This window comes from Penicillium canescens, assembly GCF_028828765.1.
Source record: "Penicillium canescens strain IBT 15451 chromosome Unknown utg000003l_segment0_segment0, whole genome shotgun sequence".
Taxonomy (NCBI): domain Eukaryota; kingdom Fungi; phylum Ascomycota; class Eurotiomycetes; order Eurotiales; family Aspergillaceae; genus Penicillium; species Penicillium canescens.
In genome coordinates this window covers 682,822-708,456 of record NW_026703965.1, presented here as the reverse complement: position 1 = coordinate 708,456, position 25,635 = coordinate 682,822, and the positions used below count along the sequence as shown (strand labels likewise).

The 25,635-nt window shown below is 49.1% G+C and overlaps 10 protein-coding genes across 10 annotated transcripts; 6 read left to right on the top strand and 4 right to left on the bottom strand.

Annotated features, from left to right (window-relative positions):
• Positions 1-3,053: 3,053 nt before the first annotated feature.
• Positions 3,054-6,247, top strand: N7446_003734 (uncharacterized protein; the record flags this gene model as incomplete). Its single annotated transcript, XM_058512483.1, has 4 exons — positions 3,054-3,503; positions 3,560-4,031; positions 4,085-4,900; positions 4,950-6,247. The coding sequence occupies 4 exons, from the start codon at positions 3,054-3,056 to the stop codon at positions 6,245-6,247; spliced, it is 3,036 nt and encodes a 1,011-aa protein (XP_058373812.1).
• A 2,565-nt stretch (positions 6,248-8,812) lies between these two features.
• N7446_003733 (uncharacterized protein) lies at positions 8,813-10,195 on the top strand (the record flags this gene model as incomplete). Its single annotated transcript, XM_058512482.1, has 2 exons — positions 8,813-8,890; positions 9,023-10,195. 2 exons carry the CDS (start codon positions 8,813-8,815, stop codon positions 10,193-10,195), a joined length of 1,251 nt encoding a protein of 416 aa, XP_058373811.1.
• A 2-nt stretch (positions 10,196-10,197) lies between these two features.
• On the bottom strand, positions 10,198-11,741 carry N7446_003732 (DUF3602 domain-containing protein). The gene is made up of 3 exons (XM_058512481.1): positions 11,347-11,741; positions 11,026-11,229; positions 10,198-10,908 (listed from the first exon to the last, which is right to left on the bottom strand). Exons 1-3 carry the CDS (start codon positions 11,576-11,578, stop codon positions 10,742-10,744), a joined length of 603 nt encoding a protein of 200 aa, XP_058373810.1. The 5' UTR covers positions 11,579-11,741; the 3' UTR covers positions 10,198-10,741.
• A 513-nt stretch (positions 11,742-12,254) lies between these two features.
• Positions 12,255-13,821, bottom strand: N7446_003731 (flavin monoamine oxidase family protein; the record flags this gene model as incomplete). The annotated part of the gene is made up of 3 exons (XM_058512480.1): positions 12,255-13,027; positions 13,074-13,395; positions 13,462-13,821. 3 exons carry the CDS (start codon positions 13,819-13,821, stop codon positions 12,255-12,257), a joined length of 1,455 nt encoding a protein of 484 aa, XP_058373809.1.
• A 773-nt stretch (positions 13,822-14,594) lies between these two features.
• Positions 14,595-15,777, top strand: N7446_003730 (uncharacterized protein). The gene is made up of 2 exons (XM_058512479.1): positions 14,595-14,838; positions 14,936-15,777. Exons 1-2 carry the CDS (start codon positions 14,806-14,808, stop codon positions 15,767-15,769), a joined length of 867 nt encoding a protein of 288 aa, XP_058373808.1. The 5' UTR covers positions 14,595-14,805; the 3' UTR covers positions 15,770-15,777.
• Positions 15,778-16,105: 328 nt separating this feature from the next.
• N7446_003729 (uncharacterized protein) lies at positions 16,106-17,805 on the top strand (the record flags this gene model as incomplete). The annotated part of the gene is made up of 4 exons (XM_058512478.1): positions 16,106-16,222; positions 16,280-17,403; positions 17,458-17,566; positions 17,623-17,805. 4 exons carry the CDS (start codon positions 16,106-16,108, stop codon positions 17,803-17,805), a joined length of 1,533 nt encoding a protein of 510 aa, XP_058373807.1.
• A 514-nt stretch (positions 17,806-18,319) lies between these two features.
• Positions 18,320-19,449, top strand: N7446_003728 (enoyl-CoA hydratase/isomerase family protein; the record flags this gene model as incomplete). The annotated part of the gene is made up of 5 exons (XM_058512477.1): positions 18,320-18,651; positions 18,712-18,822; positions 18,884-18,930; positions 19,002-19,239; positions 19,302-19,449. 5 exons carry the CDS (start codon positions 18,320-18,322, stop codon positions 19,447-19,449), a joined length of 876 nt encoding a protein of 291 aa, XP_058373806.1.
• Positions 19,450-19,798: 349 nt separating this feature from the next.
• N7446_003727 (presequence translocated-associated motor subunit PAM17) lies at positions 19,799-20,621 on the bottom strand (the record flags this gene model as incomplete). The annotated part of the gene is made up of 2 exons (XM_058512476.1): positions 19,799-19,975; positions 20,055-20,621. The coding sequence occupies 2 exons, from the start codon at positions 20,619-20,621 to the stop codon at positions 19,799-19,801; spliced, it is 744 nt and encodes a 247-aa protein (XP_058373805.1).
• A 555-nt stretch (positions 20,622-21,176) lies between these two features.
• Positions 21,177-22,331, bottom strand: N7446_003726 (androgen-induced gene 1 family protein). The gene is made up of 6 exons (XM_058512475.1): positions 22,178-22,331; positions 21,991-22,070; positions 21,743-21,935; positions 21,643-21,694; positions 21,428-21,587; positions 21,177-21,383 (listed from the first exon to the last, which is right to left on the bottom strand). The coding sequence occupies exons 1-6, from the start codon at positions 22,253-22,255 to the stop codon at positions 21,197-21,199; spliced, it is 750 nt and encodes a 249-aa protein (XP_058373804.1). The 5' UTR covers positions 22,256-22,331; the 3' UTR covers positions 21,177-21,196.
• A 601-nt stretch (positions 22,332-22,932) lies between these two features.
• N7446_003725 (Zn(II)2Cys6 transcription factor) lies at positions 22,933-25,618 on the top strand (the record flags this gene model as incomplete). The annotated part of the gene is made up of 5 exons (XM_058512474.1): positions 22,933-22,994; positions 23,049-23,075; positions 23,136-24,472; positions 24,520-25,475; positions 25,532-25,618. The coding sequence occupies 5 exons, from the start codon at positions 22,933-22,935 to the stop codon at positions 25,616-25,618; spliced, it is 2,469 nt and encodes an 822-aa protein (XP_058373803.1).
• Between the last annotated feature and the right edge of the window lie 17 nt (positions 25,619-25,635).

Here is a 25,635-nt window from a genome sequence, read left to right as displayed (position 1 = left end):
CAGCATGGCATTCAGTGCACTGGCTATTCAGATAAATTCAGCTTCCGCAAGTACAGGCCTTCTCGAGAGAATGGCATTGCAGAATCTGCTTCGGCACAACCACCAGCCGTGAGAGGCAGCTCTCTACGTGTTCACAAAACTCGTCGTCCGAGTTGCCCGAGTTCGCCATCGGATGGCTCCCAGTCCTTTCCTTCTGTGCCGGAGCCCTCTCGGGCACTCTCCATATGTGCAGACTGGCAATCCCTATGTAATTTCATGCACCAGGTCGTCTTGAAAGTACATCGGTCCCCCTGTGAAGGTCATCTGGCCTTTTTACCGGTCCTTTTCCAGGAAAGGGGCGATGATCCGTGTTTGAAACATGCACTTCTTAGTGTCTCCTATCTCCTACTTTCCAATAGACCTGGTGCTCGGGAATTTCACATTAAGGCTCGGAACAACTATGGCCTGTCACTGAAGTATCTGAATAACGCTCTCGGCTCTCGTGAAGATGCCGTGAAAGATGAAACTCTTGCTGCATGCCTTTTGCTGAGCATATTTTTTATACGTCGGCTGTGCTTTGTCTTTCATAGTTCTTTACTCATTTCAGCTCGCAGAATTTCGTTCACGAGAGAGGTGGTATTCCGGACCCTCACTTGTCCGGAATCTCTCATTTGCTGCAGCTGCGCGGGGATGAACAATCAAGCAGCAAATATACTCGATCCCTAATTGGCTGGATAATCGTACAAATAGTGAGTATTGTTTGTCCCTCTTCGATTAGCCCACTGACAATTTATTTCGCGTTTGAACAGCAAATTCAAGCCATCGGGACAAACAAGTTCCAATATGTCAGGGTTCCTGCATTTATTGAAGCTATGCCCAACCCTGACTGTGTGCTTCGGGCCGGCATTCTCAACAGCATGATATCTCAATACTGCCAGTCTACCTCGGAAATGTGGGACATTCCCAATCAATCAAGCCCAGACAGCGAATCAAGGCAACAACTGGCCTTGAGGAACCTACTCCAGCGCGCTTCCTGCCTGATACAGGAAATTGAAACCTGGGATGCATGCATTCCACCTCATTGGAAGCAGCAATACCAGTTTCAAAGCACTAATGTCGCTGCACTTTCGTACCCTGATCCCTGGACAACAACCTTCTTAGCAATTACTCACTCCGCTCAAATAGTCTTCTACCTCCACGCCCTTGCATGTTGCAAAGAAGTCCAAAAGCATGATCTGGTATTCAGCATTCCAAAATTCCACGCTGGTTTAGACGTGTTCTGCGAAACTGTCGAAGGTCGAATACATTACGTCCTTAGAATGATTTGCTATGCCGTCTCAGCCACCATTGGATTCCTAGATGGAAATGGGAATTTTCAACCCATGCCAAATGCCAAGTTTGCAAACAGCAATACTTTGCTTTGGCCTATGTGGGCGGTCGTGACTTGTCCGCTCGCATCCAAAAGTCAAATAGCACTGTGCCATCAATCCTTGAATTATGTTGGAAATGCTATGGGTCATAGATTGGCATTTTCCCTATCCAATCAAGATCTTGCGGACAACCTTGTCTCCCAGACTAGGATCTGAAAGCTCAGAGGGGCAATAGTCAATTTCCTCATCTTGAAATATAAATTGAGCTGCATTTGCAGTACATCTGACTCTCAATTTCCTCCAAAAGATCGATCGATCAAGCCGGAGAATGCTGCCGCTTTATATTGTGATACCTGTCCGAGAGAGGGGGGATTATCACTAGGAGTGTTGCCATCGGGATCAATTAAGTTATAGAATCGTACTTGCCTCTTTTAGATTCGGTTAGTTCTCCGATTCAATAACGTGATTGAAGCTGTCTTTCAAGATAGGCAAACTCTGCTTTTAACATGTATAGATAGGTCAATGTAGACTGACAATGGAGACCAGAAAAACAGTACATGCAATTCGCGTCATAAGAATTCACATGACAGTACTACTCGTGTACTTTGTACATTTTATAGATAGGCAGAACCATGCAAGTAAGGGATACCCTCGCTTCCACGCCTCTGTCGAGACTTCAACCATTAATTAACGAGTAATCGCAAAACTGCTCGTACCTATGTTTTATTCAACTTACGATACACATGCATTACCAAGTATTATCTAATTTGTATCAAATGTTCTTACAAGCGTAAATACTAGGGGCCGCCCCATCTAGGCATTGTCGAGCCTTGGCACCCTAACGTTGTGATTGTGTGACCGTTTTTGATTTTCGGTTCTCTTTTCTTTTCGTTCATTTCTCCTCTTTCGGCTTTGAACTAATATCAAACTTTAGGTACAGCCGAAATTTCCTATAAATACTGTGTTGAGCTCTTCCTGTTAACGGATCCAGGAATTGTCGCCCCTCGGTCTCTACATTTCACAAAATCGTTGGAAGCAGAAAGGACTTTGCACATAGAGGCTAGCGGCATTGAGTTATTTCATACCGAGGGAGAGGTTAAATACATTCCAAGCTCCTTATTTGAGTGTTCCTACCACCGGAATTAATTCCTTGTGGCGGGAGGTCTACGATCTGCATCTATGATGAGGGGCCTGATTAGTCCGAAGCGCTAACAGGGTTCCCCGCGGGGTACATAACCGAGAAGAAATCAAAATACTCATGTCGGCGAAGTTCATCCCGAATTCCCTGGTAAAATTTCATATAATAGGTATAGTCAACGAATTTCATGCCAACGTATTCGTATTCGTACTTGTGTACCTAGGTAGATCTGCCCCAGGTGCGGACCACTCTCTCCTCAGGGGCCGTCTGCATGATTCGGGATGTCCAATAACATTGGAAACTATTCATGAGTGAAAGTTTTGTCGGGGTAGACCAGCCCGAAACCTTGTAGTCTCGATCACGCCAGAGCAATTGTGTGGGGTATTCATATGCGGCATATATAACACACGGTGCATTGAATGGATGTATAAAGACCATGGTTAATCATCATGTAGACCATCAATCAAAGCAGCCTTCCCTGTTTGCCTTACCCAATTCAAATTCATTGCTTAGCATCCCCTGTGACAACGCTCGGCTGTAGTGTGTCAACTCGGGATATCCGAGCGATGTGGAAGCCACTAGTCCCCTTTCTAGGGGTGCTGCTGCTGCTCTTACAGCCTGTCATTGCCGATACAAATGATCAGGCAGATGCGCCAGTCAACCGAGGATCATTTGAAAACCCTGCTGCACGTCTCCGTCCTCGGTTCCGTTACTGGCTCCCTGATGCCAGTGTTGATGCCGAAATCGTCAAAGATAATATAAAATCTGCCGGTGCGATTGGTGCCGGGGGAGTGGAATTCCTACCTTTTTATAACTATGGTGGAAGCCTAGGTGGCAAACCTGCTGATGCAGATTGGTCGAAGTATGGATTTGGAACTCCGTCGTACAACAAGCTGTTCTTGGCTGCGCTCAAGGCACACAAGGAGGCTGGGCTTGCGATGGATTTCGCCATGGGACCAAACCAAGGACAGGGTGTTCCAGCTGATCCGGATGATGAAGGTCTGATGTGGGATTTGGTATGACCATATACCAGGCAATCCCTTGAGTATTTGTCGCACTAACATCTCGTAAGCAATCGTCGTCCGTCACCATCCCATCAAGTGGGCATTTTGCTGGAGTCATTCCTGGGTGGGGATCTGGCGAGCTCGTTGCACTCGTATCAGCTGAGGTCCTCGCATCAAAGAACCACAGTCTTGCATCAAGCGGTCCTTCCTTACTTGGAACACCCCAGACATGGTACTTGGAGTTGACACTCAAGAATAACAGCCTGACAGATTGGACCGACAAAGTATCGCCAAGTGGACATATCTCCCTTGATCTTCCTTTGGCACAGTCATCTTACAGGCTCTTCGCTTTCTATCAGCTCCAGACATACAGCAAAAACTTGGAGTACACAAACTCCGAGACCAAAGACATCACTGGAAACGGATCTTTTATTGTTGATCACTACAGTGCTCGTGGGGCCCAGACGATTACCAAATTCTGGGAGACACACCTTCTAGACAGTGAGACGTCAGAACTTTTGAAAGAGGTTGGCAACTACGGTAAGTTTAAAGATTTCAGTACTGCCTCTGAAGCTTTCGCTAAATTCCTGCAGGATGGGAGGATAGTATTGAGATTACATCGAGCATGGCTTGGACTCCCACTCTCCCAACTATTTTCAAATCCAAACATGGGTACGATTTGAAGACTTTCTTACCTCTGTTGATGTACGGCGACAACAACATAAACATCCAAAGCACAAAGCCAGGCTACATCCAATGCCGACTCAATACCCCTGACCAAGGACTTGGATACATCAACGATTTCCGTGGTGCCTTGGTAGAAGGTTACCGAAGTTATTTGAAGGAAATCACCGGCTGGATAAATTCGAAACTCAGTCTTCAAATGTCGGCACAAGTTTCGTACAATCTCCCCATGGACATGGAAGCCAACATTCCATTTGTTAATGCACCGGAATGCGAAAGTCTCCAATTTGGAAACAACGTCGATGGCTACCGACAGTTTGCTGGACCAGCGCACATCTCTGGGAAGCGTGTCATCTCAAATGAGATGGGTGCCATGATGCTTGAGTCATACAATTACCCACACCCAGAGTTGCTCTTCTCCATCAACCGTGCTGTGGTCGGAGGTGTTAACCAAGTCGTTCTACATGGCCAGTCGTATACTGGAAACTATTACGGCACTACGTGGCCCGGCTATACAGCGTTCAGCTATCTTTTCTCAGACTCATACTCTAACAAGCAGCCTTCTTGGGACCATGGATTTGGAGATGTGCTGAACTATATTGCGCGAGTGCAATACCTGCAACAGTCTGGCATCCCCAGAACGGACATTGCTATCTATAACAAGGTTTCTGGCACGAACCCGAATTTCCCAACTCTATATTTCTCGGATGATTTGATCAATTCTGGTGAGTAAAGTTGAACGAAGAACACTAGATCAGGCTAATCCTCTTTCAGGCTATTCGTATTCCTACTTATCCCCAGATAACTTTGCACTCCCGGAGGCGACCATCAAGAATGGGAAACTGGGGCCTAAGGGACCTAAATACAAAGCTCTCGTTATCACGGGAAACAGCAATCTCACCCTTGAAGGGGCACAGTATCTTCGGAAGTACGCCCGGGCTGGATTCCCCGTGATCCTTAGTGGCGGCGACCCTGGTGTCTACGCGACCTATGATAGCAGAGACAAAGCATCTGTCGAGAAGGCTATCATTGTGTTGAAGCAATCAAAGAATGTATACAGTGTGGCTGCTGGCCAGGTTGCCAAGAAACTTCATTCTCTTGGCCTGTCACCACGCGTCAGTGTGAAGACTAACGGGACTTGGTACACAACCTGGAGAGAGGATACAGTGCACGGCATGGATCACGCATTTGTCTTCTGTGACACTAATGCATCAACTGGTAGTGTCAGCATACTCAGCACGAAGACGCCATTCTTACTCGATCCTTGGACGGGAGACAAAAAGCCCCTTCTCAACTACCAGCGCAAAGATGACAGAGTGGTTATTCCCCTCAGCCTCGCTGGCAACCAGACCGTAATTATCGCGTTCCAGGATGAAAGTCGCCCCAAGGTCCATGTCACTCAGACGTCCTCCGCGGTACTTGGCGGCGACTCAACGTCAAACGGCGACATTGTGTTGCACATTTCAGCCAGCACACAGCCCAAGCCTTTGAGTCTTTCGAATGGAAAGCACATCAAGGTTCCAACTGGAGTTGCCAGTGCTACCAAGCTATCAAACTGGACCCTAACAGCAGAGCATTGGGAAGCACCACAAAACATGTCCGACGCATCGATCATTGCCGACAAACACAATACTACCCACCATCTAAGCTCTCTGATCTCTTGGGCACAAATCGAAGGTCTCAAGAATGCATCAGGCCTTGGCTACTACAGCACAACCTTCTCCTGGCCTCCGCCCAAAAGCTCCGGTAAAGCAGACGGTGCTTACCTCGTCCTCCCACCCATCAAACACGCAGCCCGGCTCTATATAAACGGGCTCCAATTGCCGCCGCTTGATCTCGCCGCTCCCCGTGCTGATGTTGCGCCTTATCTCCGCGTTGGCCAGAACCAAGTGACTGTCGTTGCTCCTACGACCATGTGGAATTATATTCGGACTATCTTGGGCGACATTAAGAATTCTGATACTGCGCCTTTGTTGAGTACCATATCGCCTACTCTTCCCCCGCGCAGTGATAATGGGCTTATTGGGGAGGTGAAGTTGGTTCCATATATCAAATTGCGTCTGGAGTCATAGCCTTATTGTATGCTATACTTTGTTCATCTATTCATAATTCTCCGGAATGGGCTTGAATATATATTTCTGTATCCTTGTTTAACTTTGCTTATTTTCCCTATTCTGGTTTGAATTGAGACAAAATTGGATTCTAAAGTACTAACAAGTGTTAGGTTTGTTGTCTTCGTATCTATGTCAATAGAGCGCAGTATCCACAGCACAGGGTATAATGATTGAGGGTCGAATCAGCCCTGCCGTAGATGATAGGATTGCCGAAGATTTATCCTCTCTGTGCCCCATTTCAACCCAACTTGCCGACTAATACTATCAGTTTTTAGGAACCGCGGGATTTACCTAACACAAGTGTGGCATTTCCACTTCATGACAGCGCTATATATTTGTGTATATATTTATCTGTGTGTGTGTGTGTGTGTGTGTGTGTGTGTGTGCATGCATCTTCCTAACCTTCTGTCTCAGACCTTCGCCTATCAAAACATGGAAATTAGCCCGTGAAGTTCAACAGTTCACAGCAAGGAGTTGCCTACCATGAACAGTATTTTTACCAACCTTCAATGCTGCGGCAGTAATCTTTGAGGACGTTCTCAACGATGGTGGCACGCATTGACCACAAATTCGAAATCACCTACCACAATACTTAACTTACCTTGCGAAGCTCACTGATCTTCGCGAGAAGGGTGCGACAGCTGAATATGTTCATCGCATAACTGTCCATATTTACGAGAGTCTGATCCTTACATCGACGAAGGCTCCACCTTACCAGTTGTTGGTTATCGTGTACACGATGAACAAGCTGTGGGATCGCGCCCCTGGGACTGGAATTTACATCCACATCGAGGCGTGGGACCCTCCTGCTTCGAAAAGAAAAATCTCTGCAACAAGTTTTCGCCTCGTGGTCTTTTCTGATTCGTGATGATTTCACTGATTGTTAACTATATTCAGGATACATTGCGCGGACATCTACACCATTTGATGACTATTATCTACACGATGAACAAATGTGGGACTGGGCCCCAGATAGCGGTCTCTACGTGTACAACCCCCAATCCGGTCAGATCGCTGCTGTCGCAATCCAGGATATCTGCGCTGGTTTTGGCACTATGATGACCGCTCATATAAGAAGTCGTCAACCGGGTGACTTTAGGAATCAGGCTCTGGTTATGTATACAGCCGAGCGATTATTCTGTCATATGATACCATGTTTTGTTTTATCATAGTCAACATTAATCCGAGGTCACTATCTGTCTTTCGGATATATAGTATTCCCGAGACTATGCCAGAAACTTCGTATTCCGTGCTCCGTACAGGGGTTCGAACCATCATCGTATCCGTGCACTGATAGTGGAGCCACAGGATCTGTCATATACGCAGGATGCGATATTATACGCGACGGCGTATATGCGGAGAAGTTCGGTCTTCGTATATAATGTATGTAAGTATACGCCATCCGATCGGCCCCCACGAACCACACGTAGTGGCGTCGTGATCAATAAACGCACCGGCATTCCCGAAGGTAGAAAGGATCCAGCGCGCCGAAGCCCTACTTTGACTAAATTCGGTAAATGTAGCGGCAGTAATGGACGCCCCACCGCAACGCGAGCCTTGTCGGTTGGAAATAGCCACGCGATTGATGTGTTTGGGGGACTTGGCGGGGGCCAAGGCTTTTTGTTGCGACTTGTTCTAGAAAATAGACATGGGTTAGGCGATCGATCACAGGTTATATATGCCGCGATTGCACCTGATATTGCCCAAATCAGGATGAGAAGACAGGGGGTGTTTATTGGACGGCAGCTAGGCATTGACAATACTGTCGTATGCCAATCGGGAGCAAGGTTAGGAGGTTAGGGTATGCACAGTCAGAGGGTCATCGGTCAAGAGTTCCGCTATCCCCAATCGGGAAAAAGCAGGTTGGAACCTTTGTGGATCAGCTCCACTGCATTAGGCCGCTTTGGGCTTTAGGCTTCATAACTTTTCGCCCCCAAGGGGGTGTGGGGCCGTGTATAATGTGCAGCTGAACTGGTTTTCGCCATTATGATTATGAATTGGAATGTTCCATTGATCTGCAGGGAAGAGCAATTCCCGAGCTTATCTCCCCTAGGGTAAAGTGGTAAAGTGCCTAGCGTGAGCCTGGTTGTAAGCACGTTCTCGAAACGGATGGGGTCTCGGAGTTGAATACGAGCCATTATAGATAAAGGTCGGTAGCTTATATTGTCTCCAGGACTGAAGAAGGAGAGTGGACCTCGGATTATGTCATGAGCACGAGCCACCCGTGAATGGGCTGCATTTGCCAATTCGGGATACTTGGCTTCTCTCCTAGAGTCTCTCCACTGTTTCGGTGCGTTGCACTTTGAGAGAATTACCGAGTCCAAAGCGATGACCCATCGTCGGTCCACCGCTCTGACTGTTTCTCTTGGGGGATTTCCGCACTCATACTCCTTCGGGTGAGAGCTGGGATCGCCGATCTTTCTGATCAACTTGGCAGAGGTTCAAATTGCCCACTGTCCCCCGCGGAACCTTAAGGGGACGAAAAGACAAACAAGGTCTCGTGCGGGTGTTTACCCCTCTACCATGGAATCGCTCGAACCTGCCGTGACTTGGTCAAATAAGCGACGCCAGGGAAACATGCAAAGTCGCCGACGGATCAAGGTATGACACCTACCTCCATTCCCGCTTAGACCATATTCGGAAGCCATGTGCCCTTGTGTATCGTCCCATTTGGACCACCAGATTTTGCGTGCGTCGGGCTTATCCTACCGGATATATCTAACGGCTTTATAGTACAAGGAAAACCCGGGCTCAACCCCGACTTGTTTACATTGCGCTGGCCGCAATATACTGAGCCAATATCCGCCTCGACCCCGGTTGACCCGGATAGACATCAAGTATCGATCCTTGTCTTCGTCTAGCGCTTCGTCTACCTCAAAATCGATGGCCTCGCCATTATCATCAATGACAGAAACCCGAACTCAGGCAACGTCCGATTCAAAATATGCCCATACACATACCTGCCTACCAGAAAAAATGGAAGAAACCCTCCATCTCCAAGATCTCGAACTGATGATGCACTGGTGCACGACAACCTACAAATCATTGGCGCGAGATGCCCCATCCGAAAGAATATGGCAAACCATCGTCCCAAACCTCTCCCTCCGGTGCCCAGCTCTGCGCCACGGCCTACTAGCCCTATCGGCCCTGCACCTAGCGTCATCAAGCGCAGGACCCTCCCGAAGGTGGCGGTACCTCGACACAGCCCGGTCCCACCGAACACATGCGCTAAACGGACTCCGACAAGACAGCCAAGACCTAACAGACCCAGAATGCAACGCCACCTTCGCACTTTGCTGCATAATGCTCGTCTTCGCGTTCGGTTACTGCATCCTCGAAATCGAAAACGACGAACCAGACGAAGACCAGCCAGGCCCGCTGGATGAGTTCTTCGAGGTCTTCCAGTTAACCCGGTGGCTGCTTAGCATTCAGATGCGCCTTATTGACCGCATCTCTGTTACCGAGCTCAGGCCACTCATTGCACCGGATGATTCGCGCCCGACAATGCCTGATATGTCGCGGTTGGTCGTTCTCTCGCTGCGCAGACAGAATAGTATGGAATCCGAGCGTGATCCAGCGCATCCGAAGGATCTATATGATTCTGCAATTGAGCATCTGAGCAATTCCCTGGAGCAACTGATGAAAGGCGGCGAGCCGAGGGTGTTTGCATTTTGTTGGAGTTTCCGTGTTCCAGAGCCGTTTTTGGACCTCATGACTTCGCACCAGCCTTTTGCGCTTGTCGTTCTGGCTCATTATGCTGTTATCTTGCATCATCTGCGGGATATGTGGTGGATGGGCGATTGGGGGACTAGGATTCTGAGGGAAATTGGGGATCTTCTGGAACCGGAATGGCGTGAGCTTATTAACTGGCCTATTGATGCCACGGGGTGTTTTATTCCGGCATGAGAGTGGTGTGACTATTGCCCGTTCTCCGTATTTTGGCGTGATTGTTTTGACCTTGCACGGTTTGCATTGCATTTCTAATGAGATATGAGAAGCCTGTAATTAGCGTAGACATTTGGATACACATATAGTTTGAAGTTTGAATGGAGAGTATCATTTTCAAATCCAAAGTGTAATAGGGAAAAAGGGAAATCAAGCCTCGACCCAAGTAGACGCCGTTCCCCCGGTCCAAGGGTATAGTGAAGCATCTGATAGGACAAGGGGCAAAGATAAGAAATAAAAAAAAAGCAAACACGCAAAATCTCGACTTTCGCCTGATAAGAGCAAAAGTCCTGAAAATAGTCTCCGCAGTTAAACACCAAGTTAATCCTTTCTCCAGGACCATTCCCTTTAGCATCGCAACCATCAGAGTAAATCCACAAGCAACTATGAACCCCTCAAAGCCCGACCCCGTTTAGCAGAACAAGGACTAGCGCGATATGGCGCTAGACGATAGCTGACTCCGACTCAAACAGGCAAAGGCGACCGAACCCTACCCAAGAAACAAGCTCAAGCAGAAGGCGACTCCTTCCGCAACTCCTGCCTTTCATGCTCAAGCTCCTTGACCCGATCCTTTGACTGAGTGCGCACACGCATAAGCTCAACCTCCTGTTCTTGGATTTTCTTCTCGTGCTCTTCCTCCTCGGGCGTGGGGATGTAGGCATTTGCAACGCCGCCTATTAATCGAACACAGTGTGTTAGCCGGTGTCCATCCCATGTCCGGTCCATACCCATATCTTTTTCCTGGGTATAATTTCATATGTGATATTCTATTATGGGTGGCAGAATCATACCTCGTCCAGTGTGGTGGGGAATCTGCTGTGCGCGCAACGGCGGCGACTCGACGTCTTGGCTTTCGCGCGCAATCTCGGGCCGGTCGGGGTCGTTGTGCACCATGTTTCCTGAGCCGCCGCGTCCGGTTGTGTAGACTTCTTGTTTGATTGTTGGGGTGAAAAGATCTCTTGGGTTTGGTGCGCTTTGTTGGCGGCTTATGTTGCCTGTGGTTTTTTGTTAGGTATGGGCTGGTGAGTGGTGACCGAGGACCCGGCGTTGTGTGTGATGGGATGTGGGTTGGAACTGTGGGCGTGGGCTGGAGAGCATTGCGATGGGCTTACCTGCGCCTCCGCGGCCATAGGAGATTTGTCGGCCTGACATTGTTGAATTTGAGGGTGGTAGATGGTCGACTCGAGGAGTGGCGGAGTGGAAGAGAGAGACAGCTGTGGGGAGAAAATCGCGCCCAGAAATGACGACAGAATTTTTCGCCGGGTGGCTCTCCTTTATCTTTGTCCAATCTTGAGCTCTACATCTTCTTTTCTTCGCTTTCCTGCTTTGGAGATTTGAGGTCATGAATCTGTGCAGGGTTTCTTATCGAATCCGATCATCCCCGCATGCGTTCATGGTTGGAATGAGACTAACTGAATCTAGCGCCAAGCATCTACACTGAAAACCTTCGAAAGGAACTGCTACTATGTTCCGGGCTTATAAGCCCCAATTATTTCCTATTTAATACAAGGTTCATACTCAATCTCAGCGACCCCTAGACGGTATCGTACAGAAGTGGAAGAATAGAAGAAATGAGGCTATTAAATGCTGTAGCGTATAGTAGAGGAGACCAGTATGAGTTATCTACTCGAGAGTGAGTACTTGTTGTATTCTATTATCTCCTACCTACTGACCTTGATTTATAGCCTCGAGAAGTCGCGTCTTGATCTCAAGATCAACTCGGACACACGAAATAGGCGAGAAATCTCGATCTTGGCTGGTTATCTGGGCTGGACATTGTGATCCCGACTGGTTTTTACATGACGGGATGTAATCGGTGTGCTTAATGTGCATGGCGGCATTATATTGTAAAAAGCCTGGTCAGGCATAGTAGGCTATCATTATCTTGATCTTTTGTCTATAATGAACCGATGAAAGAACTTGTACAGTATGCCTACATGAATCCCGGAACGAAGCCATTAAGACCTTGGCCGCTATATTTCTCACCTACCTGATGCGCAGAGGCAATTGTCTGTCCCCGTCAAATCAGCTCTTCACGGAGAACAGCAACAATTTCCTCAGCACCCCTATCACCAGACCGAACAGCACCTTCCATATACCCCTTCCACTCCAATGCAGTTTCTGTGCCAACAAAGTGAACACTCCCAAAAGGTTCACGGATGGCAATCCCATCAATAGACGACAGAAGGCCCGGCGGCGAAGCCGGACAAGGACCACCGTGGAAAAACTCCTGCTTCGTCCACTCAAACTCCAAGACATTGATCGGGTCGGTGATCTGAATCTGCCCAAATTCCAGCTTGACTTTCTTAAATGCCGAGTAAAGCTGGGTCCAGGCCGAGGAGCGTCTCTCCTCTTCGGACAACCGCGACCACTCGATGCCATGGCCGCCAACAATGAAACAGCTAATGGACCACTGATCGTCATCAGGAACACTGGTATCCACCGAAAAGAGGATGGGACCTCGGTCTTGAGATTTCATTTCACCCGAGAGCCCGGCATTTCGCCACCATGGCTCGTTGAAAACAAAGATTATCTTGCTGTAATAGCCCAGCATGTTGTCTTGGGCAAGACACTGCTTGTATGGAGGCAAAGGGGGTGTAAACTGAATCGTCCTGTACAGCGGGGTGGCGACAGAAATAATGACCTTCTTCGCTTCAAGAACTGTGCCGTTGGAAGATCTGACTATGCAGCGACGAGTCCTCGTGCTCTGTTTGATTTCGGTCACCGGAGTTGAAAGATGAAGCGAGCCGGCTTTCAACTCCTTTGCCATATTCATCGAGATACTTTGTGCCCCTGGATGAAAATTAACATGGACCACGGTAGAATGCTTGCTCCTTACCCTCGCGAAGTCTGAGATACTGGCCTCCATTCTTGCCATCCGAGATCATGTTCTCCAACCCTGTGCCGGATTTGCAAGAATGAAAGAAGCTCAGTGCACTGATGTCTTTGCTTTCGATACCAATCAAAGATTGGCTGATCATATTAAAAAGGTCTGCGATTGACTCAGACTGGAATGTCTGAAGGCAGTAGTCGTGGAATGAGAGACTATCCAGCTCCTTTGCAACTCGTCCTGATGCCGGATCATCCAAACTGAAACTGGCATTTAGCTCTTTGCAGGCTTCGAATACATGACCCAATGCACGCTGCTCTTCCTCCTCCAACTGAGAATCACCTAGTTAGGGATCATATGCCAAATAACTAGATAAACGGAGCGGAAAGAACCATACAGACAGTACGCCGTGCGGGCACACGACAACTTCATCCCCATGCAAATGAACATCAAGCCCTGTATCCATCTGTACCACGGTCTGCAGCCCATATCTTTGGACCAATTTGTGCATCTCTGATTGTGAGGTATCGTTGATCCAAGCAGCGCCGAGGTCGTTGACGCCGGGGCCGGCTTTCTTAGATCGGAGCGTGAGCGTCTTCCCGCCTACTCTATCAGTGGCTTCAACCACCGCACAAGAGATCCCGGCTGCTTGGATAGCCAACGCTGCTCGGAGTCCACTCAGGCCCGCGCCGACGACCACAACGTCAACCGCCGTTGGTGAAGCGGAACTGGGGATGATATTGGAGGTAGAAGCCATCTTTTCGAACTGGTAGAATGGTTGTTTGGATAGGATAGGGGTTGTTTGATGACCCAGAGAACGTTGAGCGATTAATACTCATTTTATAGAGTTCCGATGCCGTGTAGTATGTGCCGAATTAGGGTAACCAAGCGTGTGCGTGTCTACCTCCCTCAGTGGATGGGTAATCCGATCGACGATACGGAGCCCGCGGAAGCCATGACCTCATCAAACAAGTCGCTAGACGTAGTAGCTGAAGCCAGCGGAGTATGCAATCGCACGGCCATAGCTCGAAACACGCTAGTCCGTCAAAGGATAGGCGACGTTATCTGCAGGCCCACTCCAGCCATACTTCAACCTCACATTTTCGTGTCCCTCCTTTCTTCCCGTAGAGAGTTGCCTAATATGCAAGGAGTGCTTGACTTCAATACACATGACCGAGGCCTATTCCGACCCTACAAAAGAACAAACGCCAAGAGGACAAAGTCTGGATGCCTAAGCTGTCGCGCACGACACACCAAGTGCGATGAACACAGGCCAACCTGTGGGGGCTGCACACGCAACTATTTGCTTTGCTCCTGGACCAAGGCAAATGGGAGAACTACCCAGGGGTCTGTGTCTAGGCACGAGTGGTCTCCGCGTCAAAAAGTCCCTTCTCCACCGGGTCTCAATGTTCCATCACCGCGCTATGCACTTTCTCATTGGCCTAGACTACGTGGACGATCAGTCGAGCAAAGTCTTCTTCACCATTATATCGAGAGGTCAGCTCAACGGCTGATAGTCAGAACCGGCATCAAAAACCCGTTTCTCACTTATGTTTTACCCTTGGCCCAGCAACATGATGCATTTCTTCATATTGTGTTTGCCATAAGTGCATCTCATCTTTCTTATGATGGTCGACAGTCCCATGTTTCTGCGTTGTCTCATTACGCGGTTGCGCTCAGGGAAGCCAAATATCTCATCACAGAACATGGGAACGACACTCGATTCAATCCTCTCGAACTTATGATACTACTTATTCTTCTGTGCAACTTTGAGGTGAGCTACCCATGCGCCCACGGTATGCTGTATTATGCCTTTTTGCGTTTTACAAAACAGACACGCAGGATATGCTTACTAACGACGGTTTTAGGTTATGGATGGCAATACAGATGGTGCAGTGATGCAGCACCTGCAGCCATGTTCAGCTCTGCTAGCTCAGAGCAATCTACTTGACCGAGTTGATTCAGATTGTGCGTGTTTCATTGCAGAGCAATATATGTTCTTGGGGGTGGTCAATGAATACCTGGGGCTGGGCCCTGTGGCCAACATTGTTCAACCAACGACCACTGTCACTTCTGACTTTGCGCAACTCCCCTATCAATCATATTACCATGGGCGAAGCTCAGGGTGTGGATATGCTTTGTTCGAGATGGTTCCCCGGATTGCCCTATTTGCGACCAAACCAAGCAGGTCTTCTCCTCGGTATCTTGACCCCGAGATCAGGAAAGAATTCGATATGTTAGAGGAAGAAATATTACTCTGGGATATTCCTACATCATTGAATTCCACAACAGGGCCCGATAATGACGAGGTGACAGCAGCGCTCATCCAACAAGTGGCATTGCTTGTGACTCTCCAGTGCGCTTTGAATGGGCCTGGGATGCCCACACCTTCCATCCAGACCAAGATCGAAGCTTGTGTCTGCGAATCAAGAAAGCTCTTGAGGTCTATATCGCCATCAAGTGCGGCGTGGGGAACCCTCCTGTGGCCCGCAATCCATATCGGATCGTGCATTACATCTCCAAAAGAGCAAAATGAACTTGTTTCGGCGATACTGAGCATGGAAAACAAGGCCCGCTGTTGTACCAGTCTAATGGAGTTCCTATCGAGCTTATGGCTGGCCTTGCGTGACGACGGAATGTATTTTGGCCCTTATGGAATTCGGCCACTCATGGACAGAGAGGGGATCAAACTCAGCTTAGGGTGACTACCGAGAATATACTTCAATATGATTTCCCTACTCTGTCAAAGGGGATATATAAATTGGAATCGCCTTGTAAACATTTTAAATGCATTGGGGTAAGATGAGCCCAACCAGCCGAGTTGACTCGGATTCCGCGGGAGCCGATGCTGTTGTGTTGACGTCGGTATGGAAGTGGGTCCGATAACACCGTTTATCCTCTTTAGGCATAGAGGTGTACTAATTGAGATGGTGGAATGCGGATCTTTGGCGATCACCCACGGTAGACTCCCGTGTTTCGTGGTTTCTTCTCATCCCTGATCTCTTCAACACACCTGGGCAATCTTCGATGATATATCCGCAATGAGTGTGAAAAAGCACAATGTCGAACTATCTAGCGATATTGATTTTATCGAGACTCCTGCAGCTAAGCCCTCCGAATTTGAAACTGGAGAGGACTGCGGCATTGCTCTGACCAAGGTGAGTTCTATTTGTTCCATTGCCAGCTTCTCAAAAGCTTGCTAAATTGTCCCTTAGTCACCAGCCATTCACAACGGTCCGTTGCCTGCCGACGGGGCAGGAAATGAGAGCTTCTCCAATCTCACATTGGCTGGCGCCCTCACTGGAGTTCCCGGCCTCCTGACCTTCCTGCTGGGTGGTGGGCTGAAGACCTTTGTTCTCCTTGCCCTCATTTCGACTCTCCCTGTTCTGGTGGCCTTCTGGACCTGGACTTCCACCTGCAGCCCGCGCACCAATGACAAAGTCAAATTACCCGGCCGACCTATCGAGCATTACGTGACTTTCAAGCGCGAAGAGGACCGGTCGAAATGGCATGGGAAAAAGAAAATTCCCATGCAGACCTTCGCAGAAATGTACCTGGACGGCTTGGTGGATTTCAACGGCGACACACTCGATGTGATGGAATACCGGCACGATTGGGCGAACTTCGCATTCACCTGGGAGCTATTCAAGTTCATTGTCTTCACGTTCTTCATCGACGTCATCTTCCACACCAAAGCTCAAGATGACGAGCAGATCCGTCCCAACTACGATCGCGGCAACGACCATTACGCCTGGTTCCTCGGCCCTCGCATGATCTACACTTCGGGGATTATCTCAGACACGGAGAAGGAGGAAACACTGGAGGAAATGCAGGATAACAAGATGGCTGTCGTTTGCGAGAAGATCGGTCTCAAGGAGGGAGAAACAATGCTGGACATTGGCTGCGGCTGGGGAACCCTGGCCAAGTTCGCCAGTCTGAACTATCGCGCCAAAGTGACCGGGCTCACCATCGCGGAGAACCAAACTGCTTGGGGAAACGACGCTCTGCAAAAGGCGGGCATCTCCGATCAACAAAGCCGGATCCTGTGTATGGACTACCGTGATATCCCTCGCCAAAAATATGACAAGATCACACAGCTGGAAATGGGCGAGCATGTCGGCATCCGAAAACTCACTGGATTCTTCCGTCAGTGCTATGACATGCTTAATGATGATGGAGCCATGTATGTTCAACTCTCTGGACTGCGACAGGCATGGCAGTATGAGGATTTCATCTGGGGGTTGTACTTGAACAAATACATTTTCCGTGGCGCGGACGCTTCGACCCCTTTGTGGTATTATGTCAAATGTTTGGAACAAGCAGGATTTGAGGTCAAGGGGTAAGTCGTGATTTGGTGAATCGTTTGAAGTTGGCGAATGCTAATGATGGACAGAATTGATACTGTCGGTGTCCACTATTCCGGTACACTCTGGAGATGGTACCGTAACTGGGTTGGAAATGTCGAATCGATCAAGGCCAAATATGGACCGAGATGGTATAGGGTGAGTCTTTCTTCGTGTCAGATTCTATCTTTATGGTCGAATCTAATGCTCGGTAGATTTGGGAGCTGTTTCTCGCCTGGTCTGTCATCGCTTCTCGCGAAGGCTTCGCCACCTGCTACCAGATGGTGGTCGTCAAAAATCTGAACTCGACGCACCGCATCAATGGACTTTCTAGTCAGTTTGGCCTTGGTGGTGCCCTCGCATCGAGCAGGAAGGCGGGCAAGTCTCGTCTGCCTTAAAGGTGAGTGGTGGTATGGCGGATGGAATACTTATCATTAGATGTGCAGTGACAATATCCAGGCCAAAGCCTGCGACCTTCCTGATGTTGCAGCTTCATCGGGCTGAGCATAAATGACAGGCTTGATGCTCATACACGCTTCTTCGGACTCATTGCCTTCTCAAAATCAAAAATTTTACAGTTCTCGAGGTCACATAGCTCGTGATAGCAGCCATGAAAATACTTCGTTTCATCTTCACCTCATTTGTTCTTTGCAATCTAGTCGCGATGTAACACGTCAGGCGAATCGTGCCTTGAGGAAACGGAGTGTACTGGCAGGGTCACTGAAGGTATTCTGTAGCTTCGTGTGAACTCGCTAGCTCCGCAGCGGGGTCGGCGATCTTTCCCCACGCCAAGTCACAGAAGCCGAGCCGCGGCTGCCCCTTGATACTTGGCACTTGTAACCGAGAGCATATAAAAAGCCCAAACGAAGGAATGTACTAACTCGTTTATTTCTCGTTTATTTCACGCCCATCATGATCTTTGACCCTAGCGCAATCGACCTCCCACCTTCTTACGAGAAGGTTCAAACAACTGGACATGTCGTCGTCTCACATTATCCCCATGGTGCACCGACAGCTACACCGGTAGTCGTTGTCACACTCAACCGGCCTGCCAATCAGAATGCATTCACTGGGCAAATGGTACAAGACTTCGAGAAGCTATTCCCAATGTTCGACGTCGATGAGCGGGTGAAGGTCATTGTTTTGACAGGTGCTGGGAAGACATTCTGTGCTGGAGCCGATCTCGATATTGGCTTCGGCGGTGGTAGAAAGAGAGAGGAGAGATGGGCAGATCATCGTGATGGGTAAGGAGCGATCCATCCTGATGATTGACAGATGAATGTGGCTAACAATCAATGTTCTAGTGGCGGACGAGTGGCGCTCGCTATTCACAGATGTCGCAAGCCTACTATTGCAGCTATGCAAGGCTCAGCCGTGGGAGTCGGCATGACTATGACTCTGCCAGCAATCATTCGGTGAGTAAAAAATTGACCTCTACGGATTTTGCGCACCATCCTTAATATGCACATCATCCAGAATCGCCTACGAGAAGGGAAAATATGGCTTTGTCTTCGCCCGCCGAGGTATCACGATGGAGTCATGCTCTTCATATTTCCTCCCCGGCTGGTGGGCCACTCCAATGCCAGCTATCTAGTCAGCACGGGTGGCGTGTTCCCACCGACATCCAAGCACTTCGGCGATCTATTCAATGAGATTTTACCAGATCCGTCGCAAGTTCTACCTCGTGCTATCGAGCTGGCGACAGAGATTGCGGAGAATGTGAGCCCTAGTGCATCATATCTGAACCGGGCACTTATGTGGCGCGACACTGGGTCTGCAGAGGCTGCTCATATTGTTGAGTCTCATGTTATTTATCATATGTTTGCTGCTCCGTATGTTGTCCCCGTCCTGGAACAAGAACAGTTGATTTGGACTTTGCTAACCTTTTCTACAGGGATCAGAAAGAGGGTGTCACTGCTTTCTTTGAGAAGAGGAAGCCGAATTTCAAGGCCAATCTTGATGATAACCCGCCGCCTAATGTGCCTTGGTGGACTGAGGTTGATACTGGACGGAATCCGAAAGCTAAGGTTTCTAAGCTATAGTTAGATGGAGCCAAAACTTCATTCAAGGCTAGTCTTGTTCCTTTTGAAGGTAGTATCAGATATCATTAATGTACCAGCAACTGAAATTGATTTTTCAGCCATTGTTAAATGCAAAAAAAAAAGGAGATAGCGATTCAAGAGTAACCCGAATTCAACGGCGCTGTTAAGGTCATTCCCAGATATATTGCAATGCTCCAGGTACCAAGACCGCTAATGGTATTGTGACAAAAAAACACCAACCCGAACAAGAAAGAAAGTTGCCAGATTGGCTCGGGTGGACCTTGCAGGGATCCAACTGTATTGACATGAACAAAAGGAGATGCTTCAAATGACAGAAAAGGGAGATTAATCAAACAATGAAGTTGCGGCGCTTGCGGTTGTAAGCCCGTTGGTCCTTCAGCCACTGTCGGTATCCCTGCACACTACCAATCTTCTCGCCGTAGTAATCGGGGACGGGGTTGGCAATCGAGTTGGTCGATGGGTCAACACGGAAGCGACGAATGCGGTCGAAGAACTCTTTCTCTTTCTGGAGATAGAACATAACACATTAGCAAACTCTCCAAAAACCCGTCCCATCCCGTCGCCTTGGGTTCACAATTACTCACTGTCGCAACGGAAGGCTTATATTTCCTGTATACCAATCCCCAGAGACCGTTTCCAACCATCGGCCCAAGCAACCATCCAATAGCACCACACCCAGCAGTCGCCAATCCAAGAACGACGAATGGGTCCAGGCCCATAACCTGCGCGCCAAGGGACTCCAAATCCTGAGCAGACAGAACCTGCACACCGGCCGTGGTGGAGACAGCCGCAGTGGCAATAGACGAAGCAAGAGAATAACGGCGACGGGAAGCGCGGAGCTTGAAGAATGAGTCCCAGTCGAGCTTGACTTCCTCGTTGCCGGTACCGTTACCGGCAGCAGTCGACTGTGCGCGCAGGCCAATGGGGCGGGCGGAGACAGTCTGGGTCTGTAGGCGGGTGTCCAGGGTCACGGGTGCCGCCATGGCTGAGCGAGCTGTTGTCGAGCTGAGGCGTGTGAGCTGCTTGGAGACTGTTCCGGAGGTGCGTTGGTTGAGCGGACGGAGGGCGCCGGCGAGCGAGAGCGCCGCGGGGTTCAGTCGGCTGAATGTTTTTGCTGTGCGGACTGACATGCTGATGGGGGTTGAATTCATTTTGAGGTTTGGTTGTTGGCTTGCAATGAAGATGCTTGTCTTGCTGAAGAGACGTGAGAATTGGTGTGGAGACGGATTATGTCAGCGGAATGGGCTCCGCAGTGACGAGACCGGTTTGTCGCTTACTCTAGAAGATATCATGCAATTCAGCTGAGGATCTGTGTTAGAGCGTATAAAGATAATGGCTTTATTGAGTATAAGTGGCTGAATGGGTATTGTATTCTATGACATTTTTCGTGAAAAGGGTTCGACGGAAATATATATATTATCTGAAAGGGTGATTCGATGCTCAGACGTGCCAGCTAGCAAGTTCCAAACGGAAGATTAACTGGACAAATGCTTCATCATGGAAAGAAACGTCTAAAAAGTAGATTATATCGCTCTAACTTCCCAAAATACGTGTTTAAAATCAGTTAATTCGAAAACCCATCCATGGATAGACGCTGATGATGCAACGAAAATGCTCGATAGGTCATATTTCCAAAGCACCAAGAGGAATTTATACAAAAAGATCACGGAAGACTTAGACCCAGCCCAGTGCGACGCATCTAGTTGGTCTACCGTAAAAACACCCTCTACAGACCTTCCTTACGCTTGATGTCACCGGGGCGGGACTCCGGCTTGATAGGGCTACCAAACCCATTGACGCGTCCGAAGAGCCACTTGAGAGTTATGGTGCTGAAGGCCATCACAACAGCACTAAGAGTGAAAAGAGCAACGCGGCCAGACGGGGGCAGAGCCTCGAAGATGGGGTATGGGTACCTAAACGAGTCAGTAACGTCGGAAGACCCCGGGAATACACATACCATCCATTGTGGAAAAAGCACTGCTCAATCCAGAACCAGTAGCCAAAGGCAATGGTACCCGACAGTCCTAGTGCAGGGAATATGCTGATGGTCCAAGGTGGTGAGAGGAGCAGTAGGTCAATCAACAGCACCACTGAAGGAACTGCGTGAAAGCCGATGTCTAGAGCAGAAGTTAGGGAAATATCAAAGAACGCGAATATAGTTTGCTAGCATACCGGCATGTAGAGGTATCACTACCCACTCGGGAATCACGAGACGTTCATCGATCTATGAAATAGGTTAGACGAGAATGTCAAAATCCGGGGTCAAACTTACCAAGCGAAGGCCCCAGTACAGAACACTAATCAATACCTCCAGTGGGGCACTGCACACCGAGAGGAGATTCTTGACGAGAAACAGTCGCCGAGACAAGGTGACATCCGCCAGTAAGGCAACAGCAAACGTAACGGTCGACAGGGAAAGACCAATCACGGTCAGATATTGGAAATGCCACCCATAGGCCAGGTTACTGGAACGGGTTAGCAGATCGTCTTGTATCAGATTAAATGATGCCGAAAACCTACGCTTGATTGGGATTTTCATGCATGCTTTCCCAGAATGTCAGCGTGACCCTATACGGGTAAATCTCGGAGAGGGACCCATACTATTTGAAAGACCATAGAAAGCTCGAGAGACCGGCCAACTGAAGCACAACCGGGTCAGTCAGTGAACCCCGAAAACACCGGTGAAAGGACCATGGGTGCTGCTTACATGGACCAGGGCAGACAGGCCACGAGAGGGACTGGGCATCCGCTGAAGCGGGTGCCTCTTGATGAGGTAGTTTGCCATTTGGAGGAAGTGTTGTAGGCTATGAGTGAACACTTTCGGTTTAGCCCGCGAGGTCCGAGAAACCCAAGTCACCGAGGCGATCAAAGCGTTAGGGCAAGGAACAGGAACAGGAAGCTATGACGTTTAGGCCACGTGAGTTCGGACTATCTCGGTCGGGAAAAACCGGTATCCCGCGGTATGCCGGTCCGGGGGAGATGATCCGGATGTGTCAGCGGTCTTATCTCCTTCCCCACACTTTCCATATCTCTTGACATCCTGGCATTGGAAATTATTTGTGTGGCTCTCTGCATTCTTTCTTCAATTCCCTCCTTGTCTGTGGTCTTCAGGGTCGTGGACTATTGCTATTAACTGCTGAGTTGCACCTTTGACCAATTGAGCCATTGCCACCGGGGCAGTGGGATCTCGAACACTTTTCTGGCACATCTCCCTCCCACACCTCGATGTGCTTGTATACTAGGTGTGGGTGTCTGGTCGATTATCGCTTTGTCGCAACTTGGGGTCAAAGAGGATCTAAACGGAGAAAGCGCGAGAGTTCAGACGTGCTTCATTCGTGAAGAGTCCCGCCCTATACTGCCGACTTGAAGTGTTCAAGCTGTATGGCGGCTGGAGAGCATATAGTGAATTCCCACTGTGCTTCTCTCAAGATAGATTCTCGACCAGACGCCCTCTGACCTGCGATGCCGCGTCCCCGGAGGCCTGGTGCGCCAGAGCCCAAGCGTCGGAGTCGCAAAGGATGCTGGTGAGTTCTTGAACACATTTTCAAGTCTTCGCAGCACTGACGGATCATTACTAGGCCATGCAAAGCTCGCAAAGTGAAATGGTAATTCTCCTTTTTGCTCACACGCCGTAGATCTGGCTAACATTGCTACTTCCTCTGCAGTGGCGAAGAGAAACCGGCGTGTCTCAACTGTCAGCGACAGGGCGAATCCTGTGATTATAGCGTCCGGCTGAACTGGGGAGGAAGAACGAAACGGGCATCAATCGACTCACCGAATTCTCAATACAGTGGGTATGGCGGCGCCGTATTTGGTATTTCGGACTCGTTCCCAATCAACAGCATGAGCCCGGGGTCAATTTCAACCCCTTCCTCAGTCCCAGCACCCACCAGCAACAATTCTGGAGATGGGTTCATCACTTCTCACCCTGGGGACCTGACTTCCCCGGGCGCCATTTCGCCCAGTACACCGGCGCCAGGCATATTTGACTCCCCAAGACCCGGATCGGGTTCTGAAGGGGTTACATCCCCGAATCAACTCGATGTCCAATTTGCTTCTACATGGGCAGAGCATTCTCCTCCAGTGACGACATCGGTATCCTCGAGGGGTTTGTCACAATATCCATTCGGACAGCAGACTTTTGATGGTCTGTCGTTTCCAGCTTCAGCAGATCATGGATCTGGCTTGAGGTCGCTCTCTGCGTTCGCCTTCCACACGAGCCCAGTCTCGCAGCCAGTTTCATTCTTGCGTCACTCTGTGGATGTGTCTAATCATCAGCCAGAGGCATTCATGTTTCACAATCATGATGAAGGAAAGCTTGTCCAAGGTGGCCAGGAGTCAGTCGATGAACACGATGTAAACCTCACCGGGAGCAAGAAGAGCGGTCCTTCGCGTAGTCCACATGAGACTGGGGGTTTATCTTCCTTGCTGTTTGATTCGCACAAAGCGTCAATTGCAGGAAGCAATGCGACATCGTCCCCGAGACTTGGTGAAACGCCTATGAATATAGGCTCAACACACAATTATCACGATGACTTGAGCCGTGATAACCACACTTCGATAGAAAACACCAATCAAACCGATCAAGCCTCCCGCGATTCGACAATGGCACAGAACAAATGGCAGACATATCTCAACAGCGTGACCGACAACTATGGCTTAGACTCTGGGCGTCCTGATCAAGACTTGATGTTTAATAACGACCACGCAGCCATAGATATCAACTACGCGCTGGATTTGATCAGTTCGCGGTGGCAAGACCAGGAATTTTCCAAAGCATCGCCACCCCAACCGATGGCCGATACACAGACACAGTTCTGTAGTGGTTACTATGCGTCCTCAGTGCCGATCAACATCCCGAGATATTTGTCTCCCCTTCCGTCGTCGCTGTTGGAGAACCCTATCAACTTGATGTACTTTCATCACTTCCTCAACCATACTGCGCGAATGCTGGTCCCACATAGCTGTGATAACAATCCGTTCATATCGGTTCTGCCGTCAAGTAAGTCTTAATTTCTTTTCATTTCATTTGTGGTACTGACCTGTCAGTGGCAATTGGTGATTCCAATCTACTCAACTTACTTCTAGCATATTCCGCCAGTCACCGTGCCCGATACCTAGGACATCCAGAGCCGGCTAACCGAATTGCGCACTGGGTTAGCAAGGTATTCCCGACATTGCGGGTAGCATTGGAATCTTCAAACGAAGACATAACCGACAGTCATTTGGCTGCTGCTATCATGCTGTTATCGCTGAAAATTGTGTCACCAGGAACATTCGAGGTTCCCATCACATGGAAAAGCCACCTCAAGCTTGCCCGCGATTTATTCCTTGCACGAAGCGAGAGAATGGCACAACCAGGAAACAGAATCGGGGCCTTCTTTGCCCGTTGGCTAGGATATCTAGATACTATGGGAGCATTATCTTGTCGCCAAGCCGGTCCCCCGTTGATGATATACAACTCAATCCTTACGGCCTGCTCACCCGATGACCACGATGAGTTCATTGTTGACTGTTTCACGGGTTTCACACCTCGCACAGGAGTGTTCCTCATTCGTCTCGCTCGTCTGGTCCAAGAATGCGATAATCAACGTTTCGATGAGATGGGACACTTCCAGTACGACTGGCATGCATCTGCAGACATGGTGTTAGAAGCACAAGCAGTTCTAGGCGAAATTGATGGGCTAAGTGAGCACGCACATACTAACCCGGATCACCATCAGGGCATTGAATCATCAGACATGATGGCCATTGAAGAAGCATTCCGGTTTGCTGGACTTTTGCATCTCCACCGGCGTGTCCTTGGATCTCCACCAGACTCTTTCCCCGTGAAGGAGGTCTTGCGCAAGCTCATCGATGCCCTGTCACGGATGCGCCCTGGCGCTGCCACTGAGGTCTGTTCCTTGTTCCCATTGTTCACTGCTGGCTGCGAATCCCGAGATGCGCCACAGCGTTCTAAGCTCTTGGATCGATTCTTTGTTCTGGAGAGCTCAGGCATGAAGCAGGTAAGTTTCCATTCTTGGTCGTTTTTGGGTGAACAGCGCTAATTCAATGCCTATAGATCCAAAATGCACGTCAATTGATGCAACACTGTTGGGAGCGAAAATTGCCTTGGATCGCCCTGGCTGGAGGACAATTCTTGGGTTAGCTTAGGTATTCTTGTAG